The sequence below is a fragment of the Hemicordylus capensis genome, chromosome 4 (assembly GCF_027244095.1).
Source record: "Hemicordylus capensis ecotype Gifberg chromosome 4, rHemCap1.1.pri, whole genome shotgun sequence".
NCBI lineage: Eukaryota > Metazoa > Chordata > Lepidosauria > Squamata > Cordylidae > Hemicordylus > Hemicordylus capensis.
This window is the reverse complement of record NC_069660.1, coordinates 320,510,995-320,527,138: the sequence shown is the minus strand read 5'-3', so window position 1 is coordinate 320,527,138 and position 16,144 is coordinate 320,510,995. Positions and strand designations below refer to the sequence as shown.

Sequence of the window (16,144 nt, the reverse complement as noted above, 5' to 3'; positions counted from 1 at the left end):
GCCCTTCTGGCCCATTCGTCACACCCAGGAGGTGGGGCAAGAGCTATTTTGAGGCCCTTATCTGCAAAGAGCATCCCTCAGAGCAGGCGCCTCTTGTCATCTTTGGCTCTGGCTCCAACAAGGCCTTGATGCTCAGAAGGTCAAGGGGGGGGGGGAGGCCTGATGCCGTGCTTTCCTTCCGTGAGCGACTTCCGGAGGGAGGGAGCAGCGTCACAGCCTCCTCTGGACGCAGGCTGCTCTCTGCCCCTTCCGTGGCCGTACCGAGGGGGCTGCCGCTTCCTGGGAATGGTGTGGTGGGGCTAAGAGCGGAGGGGTCCCAGGCTCCAAAGGCAACTGGCTGGCCTTAGCCAAGCCCCCCCTCCCAGCAACCTCCTCCCAGCCGGAACAGGAGAGTCCCAGCAGGTGGCCAACTTTACAGGGTGGTGGTTAGGATCGTCTTGGAAACCTGCTGAGTGTGTGACACACAAATGAGAAGCCGAATTGCCACCTTGCGAGTGTTTGGATGGAGACCTCCTCAGAGCATTGGGCAGAGAAGCAGGCATCTGGGAGGGCGCTCCACCCCCCCACCCGGCCTCCTGCCAGCTCAGCTCCGGGAGCCTCTAACAGCAGCCTGACCGCTGGAAATGATCGCGTAGGTGGACCTTCTCGGGACCAGAAGTGGCAGGAAAAGCTTCGCCTGCTGAGCTTCCACCGGCCAGGCACAGAGAGGGGCAGGGCCGGGGAGCTGAGCTGAGTCTGGGGCTCCCTTGACACAGGCTGTCCTGGGTGGGGCTGCAGGCTTTGCTGACTCCTGGGCCTGCCACGGCACATGCACACCTACACCTACATGCCCAGGGGGCCCTGGTGGCCAGCTGCTGCTGCTGCTGCTGCTGCTAGGGCCAGCTTGGGCTTGCTCCTCCTTGCCCTGGAGAAGACAGCAGCCCTGCCTCACTCACCCAGCAGCAGCAGCAGCAGCAGCAGCAGCAGCCTCCAGATGGGGCTCCTGGCATCGCGGGCTGCCTTGCAGAAGGGCCCCGGAACTTCAGTGGGTCCAAAAGGCCACCACCAAGATCGGAAGTGGGACATCTGGAAGTGACTCCAGCTTCCCGGGGTTTCTGGGGGCCTCATTCAAGATGCAGGAGGAGAACTGGTCTCGTGGTCGCAAGCATGAAGCAACCCCTTTGCTAAGCAGGGTCTGTCCTAGTTTGCATTTGAATGGGAGACTTCATGTGCGAGCCCTAGAAGATATTCCCCCCTGCTAGGGGATGGGGCTGTAGCTCAGTGGAAGAGCCCCTGCCTGCTTGCGTGCAGAAGGTGCCAAGTTTTCCCTCCCTGGCAGCATCTCCGAGACAGGGCTGGGAGACACTCCTGCCTGCCACCTTGGAGAAGCTGCTGCCAGTCTGTGCAGACAATCCTGAACTAGCTGGACCAAGGGCCTGACTCAGTAAATGGCAGCTTCCTATGTTCCTAACCTTTAAGGATCTAAAGTAAGGGATCTCATTCTTGCATCCCAAGTTGTTGTTTGCCAAAGGTCATTGTGGTGGGGAATGATGGGAGTTGTAGTCCAACAACAACTGGGATGAGACGGTTGAGCTGGGTAGGAAAGTGCTGAAAGAACAGCCGATGGCAAAGGAACGGGGTGGGGTGGGGGAGTAGCAGGGGCGGCTCTCTGCCCCCCCCCACTTGCCTTCACATCAATGTGGGGCAGGCGGGCCAAGCCAGTGCTCTGGGGGTGGGGGCTTGCTCTGCCTTCTTCCCTCCCCCCTAGTCCTGAGTCACCTCCAGCCAGGACAGCCAGACCTCTCCTCCACTCCTCTGCTGCCAGGAACGTGGTGCCCCATCTTGGCCTCCGGACTGCAGCCGCTCTGCCTCCAGGAGCAGCAGACTGGGGGACGTGCTCAGCCAGGCCTTGCCCTTTCCAGCTCCTCCGGTCCTGGGATATTTTTAGTGCCCAGGGGAGTCCGGGAGGGAAAGGGGGCCAGGCGGGGGAGGCCAGACAGGGGGTCACTTGGAGTTCTTCTCTCCCAGACTCCTCCCCACCCAGCCAGGCCGCCACGACTCGGCAAGTCCGATGCCCACGGAGTTCCCAGCAAGCCCTGGGTTGGAGCATCGCTCCAGAACCAGAGTTCCAAGGAATGCCTGGGAAGACTCGATCTCTGGAGAAAGGAGGGTGGTGGGTATTCCGAGGGCCCCTTCGACCCGGCCAGGTCCCCCTTCAGCCACCCTGCCAAGCAGGCAGCCAGGCCTTTCAAGGCAGGCGTGTCTGGGTGGTGGGGGAACTCGAGTCCATGTTTCTGCAGAATCAGGAGCCGGGGGGAGGGCAGCTTTTCTCGAACAGAGATCGCAGCCTCGGGTGGGTCTCCGGTTGTGGTGGTGGTTGGGCTATCACCCGCCCCTCCCATCATCTCCTGATCACAACGGCCATTGTGGCAGGGCATGATGGGAGTTGTAGTCCAGCCACATCTGGGGAGGACCCAAGGATGAGAACCCCTGCTTTAGAGGGATGAACAGAAGGGTGCGGTTTTGCAATGGTGGGCATAGAAGGCCTGGCAGGTTCTGAGGCTGGGCTGCCTCCGCGAGCCTCTGAACTGCCCCCCTCCCCCTCCCCCACCTGCCTCTGCTGTCCTGCTCCAAAAGGCTCCTTCCTCCTCGTGAAGGTCTCTGGTCAGTCCAGGCAAGATACCTTTGCAAGACCTGAGCCAAGCAAGCTGTGAGCCCTCCGCTCCTCGGCCAGTTATCAGAAGCGAAATAAGTCCTGCAGAACCTGAGCTGAGCACTGCCGGCTTTGCTCCTGGTGCCCAGCACCTCGTGGCCATCATGGAGCGTACTGGGACTCCAACACGGGGGGGGGGGGAGAGCTGAGGGAAGCTTCTGCTGGCACCGCAGTAGAAGCCGCCTCTTCTGTGTGGGCATTTGGCAACCTGTGTCGTGTGGCCCAGGTGGCAGCACGGGCAAGGTCCGGGTCTGCTTCCCGGGCTGCCCGCCTCCCTCCCTCCCACCCACCTCTCACTCCCTTCTCTCCCCTCGGGTCCTTCCCCCTTGAGAGAGGAAGCAGAAGGGGGGGGAGGCTGGTGGTGGAGGAGATTGCCTTGGGCATGTGATGTCAACGCCAAGGGAGCCTTTCTGGGGCTGGGGTTTCCGGGCCTGCTGGGAGGCTGCCTGGCCTTGGCCGGCGGGGGCCCCCCAGCAGCAGGGCTATAAGAGCCGTCCCTCTCCTGCTGGTCGCTGGGCAGCCTTGGGGAGGGACGAGCAGAGGCCGCAGAGGGTGCTGACTTGGGGGTCCTCTCCGGTGGCAGCGGCAGCGGCAGCGGAGATGGGGGCCCACAGCCGGCTGAGGCCTTGCTCCGCTCACCGCAGCCTTTCTCGCTCCTTCTGGCTGGGGCGGCCCTGCCTCTCGGTGGCCCCAGCCGTGGCCACGGAGCCGGCCCCTTCCAAGGCACTGCCCTTCGAGGCCATCCCACACAACGGCCACAACGCCTGGCTCAACCTCTACCAGTTCTGGAGGAGCAACAGCTTCCAGAACTTCCACCTCGTCATGCAAAGGAACTTCCAGAGCCTGGGGCCCATCTACAGGTCAGTCCGGGGGGGGGGGGCCCTGGCTGCCTTGCCCAGCAGTGCCCCCCCCCAGTGGGCTTGGGGGCGGAGGGGGAGGGGGGGGCTGGCTTGGTGTCCGGCCTGGGAAAAGAGACCCAGCAGTGGGGGTAAGGCTTGCTTCCCGCTGCTGCCCACGGTGGCTTGGACATCTCTGCTGCAGTGCCCTTGGCCTGCAGAGAAGAGCCCACCTCAGGAGCTGGGGAATTGCCCCTTCCCCTCCACTTGCAGATCCACCCCCCCATGCCCCTGGCATGAAGCAGAAGGCTGGACTAGATGGACTTTGGGCTGGATCCAGCAGGCAGGGGGGTTGCTATAATTGAGCGGACGGGGTCAAAGAACCCGCCCCCCCGCCAGCTCCTGAGGGCTCCTCAGCTTCACCCCCCCATCTTCTTCATTATCTCCCTCACTCCATGGAGCCTCTGGGCAGGGGCGATCACGGCCCCCTCTCCCCTAGCTATGCCCCTGCCAGCAGGGCTTGTCGTTTTCCTGCTTCGGGGTGGGGGCAGCCAGACAGAGGCCTCCTCTGGGAAGCCACGTTGAGCAGGGCTCGGAGGCAATGAGCCCTCTCCTGCCAGGGCAGCTGCCCAGCAACAGGCAACTCAACATTTCGCTGCCTTTATTTGGACTGGGAGGTCCATCGTCCTATCTGAGGGCTGGTGCTTGGGCTCCCCTTCTCCACCGTGGGCTCATTGCAGCCCAGTTCTAAGCATGTCTGTGATGGGGATTCTCCCTCTCTCCAGCTCCTTGCTATCTTTGGACCAAGGCCCCAGTGTGGGCAAAGGTTGCCTTCCTGCCTCATGGGCCTCCTGATCCAAACTGGGTGGGGTTTGCGGGTGCTTGTTTGACAGGAAGAAGATTCTGATGGGTGTCCCTGTCGTCAAGGGCCCATGTGACACAGCTTGACCCCTGGTCCTGAGCCCTGGCACTCAAAGATACGGGGGCTGCTGAGTCCTCAGGGTGGGGTGGGGTGGGGGGCTTGGCTCAGAATAAGCCCTTGGGGAGCAGGCAGGAGGATGAGTCCCAAGTAGAATCATCTTGTCAACGGAGGCATCCAACTCCATCGGAAAACCTGCCTCAGTGGACACACTCTCATGGCTTAGAAGCAACCCCTGACTGAGTCTCACAGGGGTCTTGGACTGGTTGGGATTGTTAGGAGAGTCAAAGACCTCCTGGCATGTGTTTGGAGTATGCATAGCCCCCCAAGACCTCTTGATTTCTAGAGAAATGTGCCAATGACGGTTTTTTTGCGCACCTCTCCTTCCCAGCAGGCGGCTCAAAGAGGACTCCCATTGGGTTTGAGTCGAGGGGGGTGGTGGTTCTTAAACTTGGGTCCTCCACTGCTGTTGGTCTACAGCTCCCGGTGTCCCCAGCCCCGATGGCCAAAGGCCTAGGCATGATGGGAGCTGTAGGCCAACAACAACTGGGGACCCAGGCAGTGCTCTCTCTATCTCACTGGGATTCCCAGATGTTGCTGACTACAACTCCCAGAATCCCCAGCTGCAATGGCTTTTGCTTGGGGATTCTGGGAGTTGTGGTCAACAACACCTGGGGATCCCCATGAGAGGGAACACTGAACCCTGGAGAACCCCTGGATGAAGTGGCTGCTTCCACACCAGTAGGCACCGCAGTCTCTAGCTGGTGTCTCTGCTACCGTCCTTCCTTTGGTCCCTTGGTTGTGCTTTCCAACCCAGCCATGATCACGCTCTTGCTAGACTGTTGGGCGATACTTCTGGCCGCTGCTCCACATTCAAGGATGATGGCAGCGTCTCTTCTGCTTCTTCCTCCTCCTCCAAGGTCCTTGTTCCAGCAAGCCCCCTCAGTCTTCCCAGTTCACTTTGCTCCACCCTAGTCGGCCGAGATTTCATGTTTTCCATCTCCTGCTTTGATTGCCAGCCAGGGCCTCCGTCATTTTCATCCTAACATTCCAGGCTGCAATTGGCTGACGAGGGATAGGCAGGAAGGAGTCCCGTCCCTGCAGCACAGAGACCACAAAATAATGCAAAATCCAGTAGATCCAAAAGAATCCCAAGATCTGTTGGGTTTTTTTTTAAAGAGAGCAAGTTGCTAGTCCTCATGGGTCTGGAGGAAACGTGGAACAAAATGTGTAGACCAATGCACACCTCTCCCTTGTGCACCCTGCCTGCAGTGGGTTCATGTGCCGGTTCTGCCCATGGGGGCTTTGGCCTGCGAGCAGCCCTCCTGTTGGGGGGCCAGAGATTTGGTTAAGCAGCCGTGTGGCGTTTTCTGCTTCTAAGCATGTGACACCCTTCCAGGCTGAGTCACAGCATTCCAGCTCAGTTCCTTTGGGGGTGGGGCCCTCCACTTCTGGGACCCTCCGCTGGGGGGTGGTGGCCCTGGGCTTGTCTTACACGGGACCCAACTTTGCCCCTTCGGCAGGGAGAGGGTCGGCACCTACGACTGCGTCAATGTGCTCCTGCCCCAGGATGCGGCCCAGCTCTTCCAGTCCGAGGGCGTCTTCCCCCGCCGGATGGGCATTGAGTCGTGGGTCGCCCACCGCACGCTGAGGAACCACAAGTGCGGCATCTTCCTCTTGTAAGGAGGGCTCACTGGGTGGGTGGGGAGAGTTCTGCCACTCAGGGCCCTGATCCTCAGTTCAAGGCCGGGGGGGGGAAGGGGGGGCCACTGCCAAGGGGTGTGACTCGGGAGTTGCACTTCGGAGTGCCCAGCCCAGTCCTTGGTCTTGCCAGCGAAAAGGTCTCAGCGGGCAGGAGCTGGCAAGGAGGGCCTTGGCCCCGAGGGAGCCCTGCACAGCGGTCAGCAGCCCCAAGCTGGCCCCAGAAGCCTCCAGGGAGTGGCGGGGGTCAGCCTTGGTCTGCCTTCCTTTTAGGGGAGGGGGAGGAAAGGGCACTGCCCCACCAGCAGCACTGGATGCAGCTATGGGAGAGCTGAAAAGTGAACCAGAAAAGTGAAAGAGCCCTCCCTAGTTGGGAAGACAGGCCTCCGCCTCCCTACTGATATTTGTATATCACTTTTCAACCACAGTTCTCAAAGCAGTTTGCACAGAAAAATAGACAATACATAAATAAGATGGTCTCCTGTCCCCAAAGGGCTCACAATCTAGAAAGAAACATAGGGTAGACACCAACACCAGCGACAGCCACTGGAGGGGTGCTGTGCTGGGGTTGGACAGGGCCGGTTGCTCTCCCTCTGCTATATACAAGAGAATCACCACTTTAAAAGGTGCCTCTTTGCTGAGTGGGTTGGGGTAGCCATTTCCACCATTCTCTTTTCCACCCCGCTGTGCAGCCATTCCTCAGTGCCCAGCAGCAGGCAAGGGGGCCCAGGAATCTTAGCTCCTCTGGTTAAAAGGGGTCCCCATCGCTCATGCCCTCCAAGGTGCCCCTGGTGAAGACTGGAGACAGGGGTGGGGGCGGGGGTGGGGGCGGGGGGGCAGGGAAGAGCCGGGCTTCCTTCGAGGCGCCTGTTGGAGTGAAGCTTAAATCTGCATCGCTGAAACAGCCAGGTCTTCTTCCCCGGTTTACTCCGCCTCCATCTCCTTTCCCTTCCTGAGCTGTCACCCTCGTGAGCTAGATGGTAAGCTCCCTGGGGCAGAGACCTGTGGGTGAGGGCCCCAAGAAGTGGAACTGGGACAGATGAGGGAGCCGGGCTGGTCCGTGATGGAGGCGGTGCCTGTGCCTCAGTCAAGGCCAGCCAAGACCTCCTCAGCCTCTCCCTCTCCGCCGGGGCTGGTCTGGCCATGCAGGAATGGGGAGGAGTGGCGTTCGGACCGGCTGGTCCTCAACAAGGAGGTGATCAGTCCTCTGGGCACCCGCAAGTTCCTGCCCTTCCTCAACACGGTGGCCGAGGACTTTGTGGACTTCATGCACCGGAAGGTCAGGAAGAACACCCGCCGCTCGCTGACCGTTGACCTCTACCACGACCTCTTCCGCTACACCCTGGAAGGTAGGACTGTTTGGAGATGACCCCCCCGCCTCCGTGCCCCCATGCCTTCCTCCACGGCACCACCTCGCCCTGCCCGGCCCTGCCTCCCCCATCCAAACAACAGTCCTGCAAGCCAAAGCCGCTCCTCACAGCCACTTCTCCACCAGACCAACAGCACCCTCTGCTGGGCCTTCCAGGGGCCTGCAACAAATCCCCCCCCCCCGCTGCCACCATGCAGAAGCCACAGCCTTATTTGGGGGTGTCCCTCTTGGCTGACCAGCCGCAGAGGTTGCTGAGCTCTTGTGCCGAGGACTGAAGCTGAAGCCTGCAGGGCCTGCTTGCTGCTGACCCCTTCCTGGCAAGGCCCAAGAAGGCACCGGGGCTTCCTTTCAGGACGTGCCCAAAGTCTGGCTTGTCCAGAGCGGAGCCCCCTCCCTTGCCAGGTGGGAACTCTCTGGGTCTGAGCACCGCACAGGAGACTGGCCTGCAGGGTCAACTCTGGAACTCTGTAATGAGAGGAGGGTGGTGGTGGGGTCTTGGGGCAGGGTGGGGGGTGGGTCTCCTCCATTTCCTCCCTGCCCATGAGTGGAGTGGGGTTGGCTGCTTGGAAGGTGGGTTTCCCTGGACCCCTGCTGACTCCCCGCCTCCCTCTGCCCGGCAGCCAGCAGCTATGCCGTCTATGGGGAGCGGCTGGGCCTTCTGGAGGAGAGCCCCAACGCGGAGTCTCAGCAGTTCATCAGTGCGGTGGAGACCATGCTCCGGACCACGCTGCCCCTGCTCTTCATCTCGCCAGGCATCATGCGCTGGGTCAACAACAAGCTCTGGCAAGACCACATGGACGCCTGGGACACCATCTTCAAGCACGGTCAGCTCTGGCCCCTCCCTGGGAGATGGGGGCAGCCGGAGCAGTGGGGCTGGGCCTCCTTCCTCCCCTCCCTGACCCCGCTAGGAGGCTGCAGGACTGCTGAGTTGCAGCTCCACTTTGCGGGGGGAAGCGGCCAGGTAGGGAAGTGCTTTGGGGCATTACAGGTTGATTTAGAATCCCAACAACCACCACCACAACAATGTGCGTGTTCTGAATTAAGAGACTGGACTTGTAGCGAGCGGCTCTGATCAGCTGGGACCAGAGATGGCCCTTTCCAATAAGTAGTGTCATCCAGCATTCACCCCAGAGGCAGGGGTGTGTGGGGCATAAGGCGAGAAGTGGGAGGAGGAGAAGACAACGGGGTGGGTGGGTGGGTGGGGGGAGGTTGTCGAGGAGGAGCTGCCCTTCTGGGCAGCAGAGGCCAGGAGCCCAGAGGACTCACTCAGTGCAGAGCCGGGCAGGCGTTGCTGTGGGAGCCGGGCCTCCTGGGCCTGGTCCCAAGGTGAGGGAACTGGGGAGCTCGTGGGCAGGGGCTGGCTGGGATCCAGCTCTGAAGAGGCGAGTGAGGCCTAGCAGGAAGGCACAGCTCCCCTCAGGAGACACCTGCAGGGTTCCTGCTTCACGTGCAGAGACCAACTGCAGGAGGAGAGAAAGGACGAGCGAGCGGCAGCTAAACCCGGAGTTCTCAGCCTTGGGTCCCCTGATGGTGGTGGACTACGACTCCCATGATCCCCTGCTGCAATGACCAGAGAAGTTGTAGGCCAACTACGAAGTTGACGTATTGCTTACAACTGAATTTTGTATCGGTTTTGATGTTTGTTTTTAATTTTTTGGCTGTTTCATTTGTTTGTTTACTACCTTGAGACTTTTTAAATAAACAGTATACAACTACATTCAATAAATTACTATTAATTAATTAATTAATCCATTAAGTTGGCTCTAGAAATCCAAGGTTGACAGCCCCTGGTTCAGAGTGTATGAAGCTGGGCCTGTGCAGCTGCCCCAGGAAGGAGCTGTGCGGGTGGCGTCTGAAGCAGACCCTCCTCCTTGCCGAGGAGGCCCCCCCCGCCGTGGACTCTGCCCTGGCTGCTTTCCACACCCCATCCCAAGGGGGCGGCCCCTGGGCACCATCTCTCTTTGCACACGCTGGTGTGGGCCGTTGGAGGAGGTTGCATTGATGGTCTTGCAGCCCACTCCCTCCATTCAGCAGGGCTGGCGATCGTGGCAATGCTGGGGCTGCAGGGCAGTGTGTTCTTGAGCTGCCGGGTGCGGCAGTGCTTGGGGCTGAGGCGGGTCCTGAGAACTAGAGGGGCTCTTCTCCCCACCTGTTCATGCCCTTCTCCTGGCTTGTTTCCAGCTGACAAATGCATCCAGAACATCTACCAGGAGTTCTGCCTGGGGCAGCCACGCAAGTATTCTGGGATCATGGCCGAGCTGCTCCTGCAGGCAGAGCTGCCCCTTGACTCCATCAAGGCCAACATCACAGAGTTCACGGCAGGCGGGGTGGACACGGTGAGTGATGCTTGCCCACTGGACCACCTGGGGGGACTCAGCCGTGTGTCCTGCTGCCAGTGGCAATTGCCTTCCATTGCTCCATCTGGCTCAGTATTGCCAGAGGAGAGCTGGTCTTGTGGTCGCAAACATGACTTGTCCCCATAGCTAAGCAGGGTCTGCCCTGGTTGCATATGAATGGGGGACTTGATGTGTGAGCACTGCAAGATATTCCCCTCAGGGGATGAAGCTGCTCTGGGAAGAGCAGAAGGTTTCAAGTTCCCTCCCTGGCTTCTCCAAGATAGGGCTGAGAGAGACTCCTGCCTCGAACCTTGGAGAAGCCGCTGCCAGTCTGTGTAGATGATACTGAGCTAGATGGAACAAAGTTCTGACTCAGTATATGGCAGCTTCCTATATTCCTATGTTCCTATGACTCTCCAGTCTCCAGTATTGATGACTCTCCAGTCTCGTGGGCAGAGCAAGCTCTTTCCCATCACTGGCAGCCTCATCCTTAAACTGGAGGTGCTGCCAGGGACAGAATCAGGACATTCTGGATGCAAAGCAGGTGGCCTGTCCCTGCAATGGGGCAGGGGACTCACTCAGTGGGCCCCACTCCCTAGAGTCTGAGCTCTGGTGGTGAGGACTACACACGGTTCTTGCTTGGCTGTGAACTGTGCTCAGGACAGTCTCCTGCTCGTCCCCTCGCTGACGATGCCCTTCCTGCCCCCAGACAGCCATGCCCCTGCTCTTCACCCTCTTTGAGCTGGCCCGCAACCCACAAGTCCAGACGGCCATTCGGGAAGAGATCCAGGCTGCCCAGGCCCAGGGGCCGAGTGAGCTCTCCAAGGTGCTGAACTGCCTGCCGCTACTCAAGGGGGCGATCAAGGAGACTCTGAGGTAAGGGGGAGGGGCTTGTGGCAGGAATGGCTTTGGGGAGGCCAGGGGGAGGCCCCGGCCCCCAAGGGGGTGAGCCCAGCCGGCTGCTGCCAGCCCCCTTTGTCTTCAAAGGATGGGAGGCCCAATGTGTGCTTGAGGCGAAGGCTGGCCTGAGAGCCTTTGCATTGCACAGCGAGGAGGAGGAGGAGGAGGAGGAGGAGGAGGAGGAGGAGGAGGAGGAAGAAAGAGGCGAGGCAGGGATGGATGGGGAAATTTCCTTCAGACATGAGAGGCAGCCCTAAGCCGATCCTTCACACCCAGACTGCTGCTCCCAAGAAAGTCAGGCTGCTGATGGGGAACACACACCCTGTTTTAAATTATCTGCCATGGTCTAGCCAAGCTGACCCCTGCTCACCGGGCAAAGAGGCACCTTTGTAAAGTAATGATTCTCTTTATTGAGCAGGGGGAGAGTAACTGGCCCTCTCCAACCCCAGCACAGTATTTCCAGTGACTGTTGCTGGTGTCTATCTTGTGTTTCATTTTAGATTGTGAGCCCTTAGGGGACAGGGAGCCATCTTGTTTATTTATTATTTCTCTGTGCCATTTTTGAGAAGGGCGGTATAGAAATGGAATGAATGAATGAATGAATGAATGAATAATAGATATTCCCAAGAATATATGCATAGAGACGCCACCCTAGTACTGAAGCAAAGCCTTGTGGGCCAGCGGTGGTGAGGAAGCGCAGTGGGGAGGCACATGCCATCCGTGCTGGAAGCCCCAGCTTCAACCCCGACACCATCCCCAGGCAGGGCTGCGAAAGACCCCTGAGCCTGAAATCCTGGAGCGCCACGGCCAGTCAAGGCAATGCTGACTCAGTTGAACAAATGGTCTGACTTGGTGTCAGACCAAGTCTTGGCAAGGGCTAACTCGCACACCCTGGAATGCTGGCTTGGCTGCTTTCAGCCTCCCCTCCTCAGCCAGGTCCTCAGCAGGTACATCTTCCCTGCTGAGGGAAGATAAACTTGTGGAACTCTCTGCCACAAGATGTGGTGACAGCCAACAACCTGGATGGCTTGAAGAGGGGTCTGGATAACTTCATGGAGGAGAGGTCTATCAATGGCTACTAGTCGGAGGGCTACAGGCCACCTCCAGCCTCAGAGGCAGGATGCCTTTGAGTACCAGTTGCAGGGGAGTGACAGCAGGAGGGGGGGCATGCCGCTTTCAACTCCTATCTGTTGGCTTCCAGTGGCTTCTGGTGGGCCACTGTGTGAAGTGGGATGCTGGACTAGATGGGCCTCCTTGGGCCTGATCCAGCAGGGCTGTTCTTCTGTTCCCAGCAGCCAGTCAGGGCCTGGGGAAAGCCCAGGAGGGGGACACACTTGCAGTCCTTTGGAAAGGGTCCATGCAGCACCCACGGCTCCTCCTGCTGTAGCCAAGCCCACAAATCCTTGGCTTACTTTTGGAGAATAGCTCTGCTTTTTCTTGGAACGGAACATCTTGCCCGGACTTTCCCCTGCCCCTGATTTCAGACCCTAGCATCACATCACAGCTGGGCCTCCTGCTTCTTTGATGTCCTGCGTCTGCTGGGCCCCTAAACTGCTCCTGTGCTGGCAAAAGACACGAGATGAAGCTGTGAGCTACCCCGGGGTGTTCCCGCCTCTGCCCCCTTCTGCTTCACAAGCCTCCTCCCTCCCTTCAGCTTCCCATCCACAGCCCCCCAGGTCTTCTCCTGACCCTTTGCTGCCACCAGTTTGGTCCCTGACTTGGTCCTCAGTTCTCCCACCTGCCTTTTCAGACACCGCCCCCCTGGCCCCCCAGAGATGAGACTAGTGCAAATACTCTGGTGCTGCTGCTGCTGGTGGTAGTAGCAGCAGCAGTGGCGGCAGCAGCTGTAGTAGTAGTGGTAGTAGACAACAAGCACTGTGAGTTCAGGGATGGGAGGGCTGAATTTTCCGCCACCGGACCAACACCTCAGATTTAGAGAGACAAGGTCTGGAGCTGGGCTGTGCATTTTGCGGGTTGAGAGTGCTTGCAGCAAAGACCACCTAGCACGGTTTGCGCGTGCTCATTGCTACTTATAGTGAGATCTGCAGTTGTGAACTCTGTGAGTTGCATCTCCACTCCCTTCTGCAGCTGAGGAGTGGGGAGCAGGCCTCCGTCACCCAGGGGCATCTTTCTCTTGCAGGCTCTACCCTGTGGGCATTACTGTCCAGCGCTACCCGACACGAGACGTGCTGCTTCAGAATTATTGTGTGCCGGCTGGCGTGAGTATTGCTGGGCCACCCACTGGCCGCTGACCCACCACCATTTCTGCTTCAGCCCACTTATGGTGCAGTGCTCTCGGCTGCCTTCTGGCTCCCTGGTGGGACTGAGTGTGGGAAGAGAGGCCAGCTCCTTGGATCCCTCCCCAGCACCACGCAGGTGCTCCAGGCGCCCTCAGAGGAAGAGCAGGGGTGTCTGGGAGGGGTCCAAGCAACAAGGACAGGGCCGTGCTCAGCTCCAGGGGGCTTTGGGAGGTGGGTTCCTGGGAGAGGCTTGATGGGCCCCTGTGGAATCCAGGGCAGGGATCGTCAATGAGTGGCCGTTCAAGCTGCTGCCTCTGCCCCCCTGAGGCCCAGCCCGCCCCTCTTTTACATGGTTAGAAAAAATGGCTCACTTTCATTTGGGAGGGAGATTTATTTATTTGTTTATTTATTGAACATATTTCTACACCGCCCAAAACTTACGTCTCTGGGCGGTTTAAAACAAAATATAAACAACATTAAAACATTAGTTAAAAACAAAAACAAGAAATTTAAAATATGACAATTTAAAATTTTTAAAACAATATTCTAAAACAACATTAAAAACAATCAAAACAGTATCAGTTAAAAGCCTGGGTGAACAGATGCGTCTTTAAAGACTTTTTAAAAGTTGTCAGAGATGGGGAGGCTCTTATTTCACTAGGGAGCACATTCCAGAGCCTCGGGGCAGCAGCGGAGAAGGCCCCGAGAAATAACACACAGACTTGGAAAAGAATATCCTCCCATTTGACCCATTTGACCCCCCCACCCCCAATTATCCTTTGCCTAGATGATGATAATTTGAGGGAGGGAAAGACCTTCCTCTGCCTGAGACCCTTGGAGAGCTGCTGCTGGTGCTGGTGCCAATATAAGCAGAAGCACTGGGCAAGCTGGACCTGTGGGCTGCTCTGTGTGGGGGGGGCAGCTGCTTCTAGCAGACCCCTGTGGAGGGGTTAAATGCTGAGCACAGAACAGCTGTGAGGAATGCCATGGAGAAGGCTGCTGGGGAAACAGAGCTTGGTAACGATGAATAATCATACACTTTATTTGTGAGCCGGCCCATAACAAATTGTGCTCTTGGCGGCTCACCACACGGCACTGATCCATCAAGTCACAACACGTCGCACATGGCATCACAGCCCAGCAGACAAGCAAAAAAGCACGGGGCACCTGGGCACGTTGCTGGGAGGGACAGTCCCAGCTGGAGGAGAGGCGTGGGTGGCAGGCACCCTTGGAAAGCCCTGGCCAGATGTCCGCCCCGTCCAACTCAGGGGTGTGTGTGTGTGTGTGTCTCTCCTCACAGACCTTGTGCCAGGTGGGGCTCTACGCCATGGGCCGCAGCCCCGAGGTGTTCAGGGAGCCGGAGCGCTACGACCCGAAGCGCTGGCTGCGCAGGGAGGACAACAGCTTCAAGGCCCTGGCCTTCGGCTTCGGGGCCCGGCAGTGCATCGGCCGACGCCTGGCCGAGTCGGAGATGATGCTCTTCCTCATGCACGTGAGTTGGGGGGGGGCGAAAGGGGGGGCTCCTCAAACAAGACAGGGCTTGGTCTACTCCAGGCGTGGTGCTCTGGATGCAGCGCTCCTAACAAGCAGCTCTGCCAGCCTCCGCCTGCTTGCTGGACGTTGGCTTGTTCCGATCCCAGCCCGTGGGGTGTGCTGCGGAATGTGGGGTGTTATTTATCTGGGGGACAGAGAGGCACGAGAGCGAGGCCCAGCCCACAGCCCGGTGGTCCCCAACCGGGATTGCAGCCCAGCTGCTGAGGTCTCACTCCAGCTGCCCTTCCCATTTCAGGTCCTGCGGAACTTCAAAATTGACACGGTGTCCAAGGCAGACATTAAGACAGTCTTTGGCTTCATCCTCATGCCAGAGAAGCCGCCTCTGCTCACCTTCCGGCCCATCGACTAGGCAAGGAGCCGCACCTCCCCCTTGGCATCCTCCTCCAGCAGGTTGACTGGACAATGGAAGGCCAGACAGATGGACACACACACACACACACACACACACACACACACACACACACACACACACTCAGACAGCCACGCTGGACCTCCCCCTCCCTTTGCCTCCACCCGCCTTATCCAGAGGCATTCCCCCTCCCCTCCTTAGTTTGGGCTGTCCCCAGATGGCTTTGTTATGACTAGCCAGCTAGATTGAGACGTCCGTCCTTGGACAAACCAGCCAGCCAGCCAGCCAGCCAGCCACAGATGCCCAGCTGGCCATGCCCAAGGCTTCTCCTTCCCTTTCATGGCACAAGAAGGTTGTGCTCCACTGAGAACTCCTCCTGGCTGCATGATGAGGCTCTTTCCCATTGAAATGGGCTTAGGCAGGAGAACGTCCATGTGGCTTGTGCCTTTCTGGCTCAGTTCTTGTGTCGGGTCCTGGCCTGAGGCAACACTCCCCCCCACACACACACTTATACATCATTATGGCACACCCATGGCTGCTCAGAGTGCTGGGTAGGAGGGGGCGGCACGGAGCTCCTGCCCTCCTTCTCACTGTGTGGAGGATGAGCAACACGGCCCACTTTGCCACCTTGCCGAAGCCAGGTTGTGTGATCTAGGGCAAGCACTGAAATTGCACCCCCTGTCCAAACATCTGACATCCATCTTTCAGTTTACTTTACCATAATAGCAGCTGAAAAATACAAGTCAAGCTCATTAATCTTTTAATATTTCAAAAACTATTCAGCAGTGGACGTAGCCAGACCAAAAAATGCTGGAAAACTACAAATTTCAGTATGCTGGGGCTCACGAAATACCCAAATACTATGTGGAGGTGTACTTGGAAAACTAAACAGAAGTGCCTGTCTAATTCTCTACTATGCATTGTAGCATCACTATTACATGTTTTAAAAATAAATGGAGAATTTGGCTTTTCCCAGATACTCTGAAAATAATTAAAGGATATGCAGAGTTAACTGTGTCACTGCTTGGAATATATTCTAGTATTTCAGAAAGACAGTTAAAATGAGAGAAAGAGAGCAAGAAACTCCCAGTGGGCCTTAATACTAAGGATTTCACACTGATTCAAAGACAAACTCGTCATTAACAGCCATATTATTAAGACATCACATTTAACTCACTTATCACAAGAAGCAAAGTAAGAGCAAATGAATACAATCCTAGCTCATAAACTTCAGCTCAGTATTCACAA

At 58.0% G+C, this 16,144-nt stretch overlaps 1 protein-coding gene across 1 annotated transcript; it reads left to right on the top strand.

Annotated features, from left to right (window-relative positions):
- The first annotated feature begins 1,527 nt into the window (after window positions 1–1,527).
- Window positions 1,528–15,908, top strand: LOC128322106 (cytochrome P450 11B, mitochondrial-like). The gene is made up of 9 exons (XM_053242845.1): window positions 1,528–3,552; window positions 5,971–6,126; window positions 7,298–7,497; window positions 8,138–8,341; window positions 9,699–9,853; window positions 10,563–10,729; window positions 12,894–12,972; window positions 14,294–14,485; window positions 14,783–15,908. Exons 1-9 carry the CDS (start codon window positions 3,080–3,082, stop codon window positions 14,894–14,896), a joined length of 1,740 nt encoding a protein of 579 aa, XP_053098820.1. The 5' UTR covers window positions 1,528–3,079; the 3' UTR covers window positions 14,897–15,908.
- The last annotated feature ends 236 nt before the right edge of the window (window positions 15,909–16,144 follow it).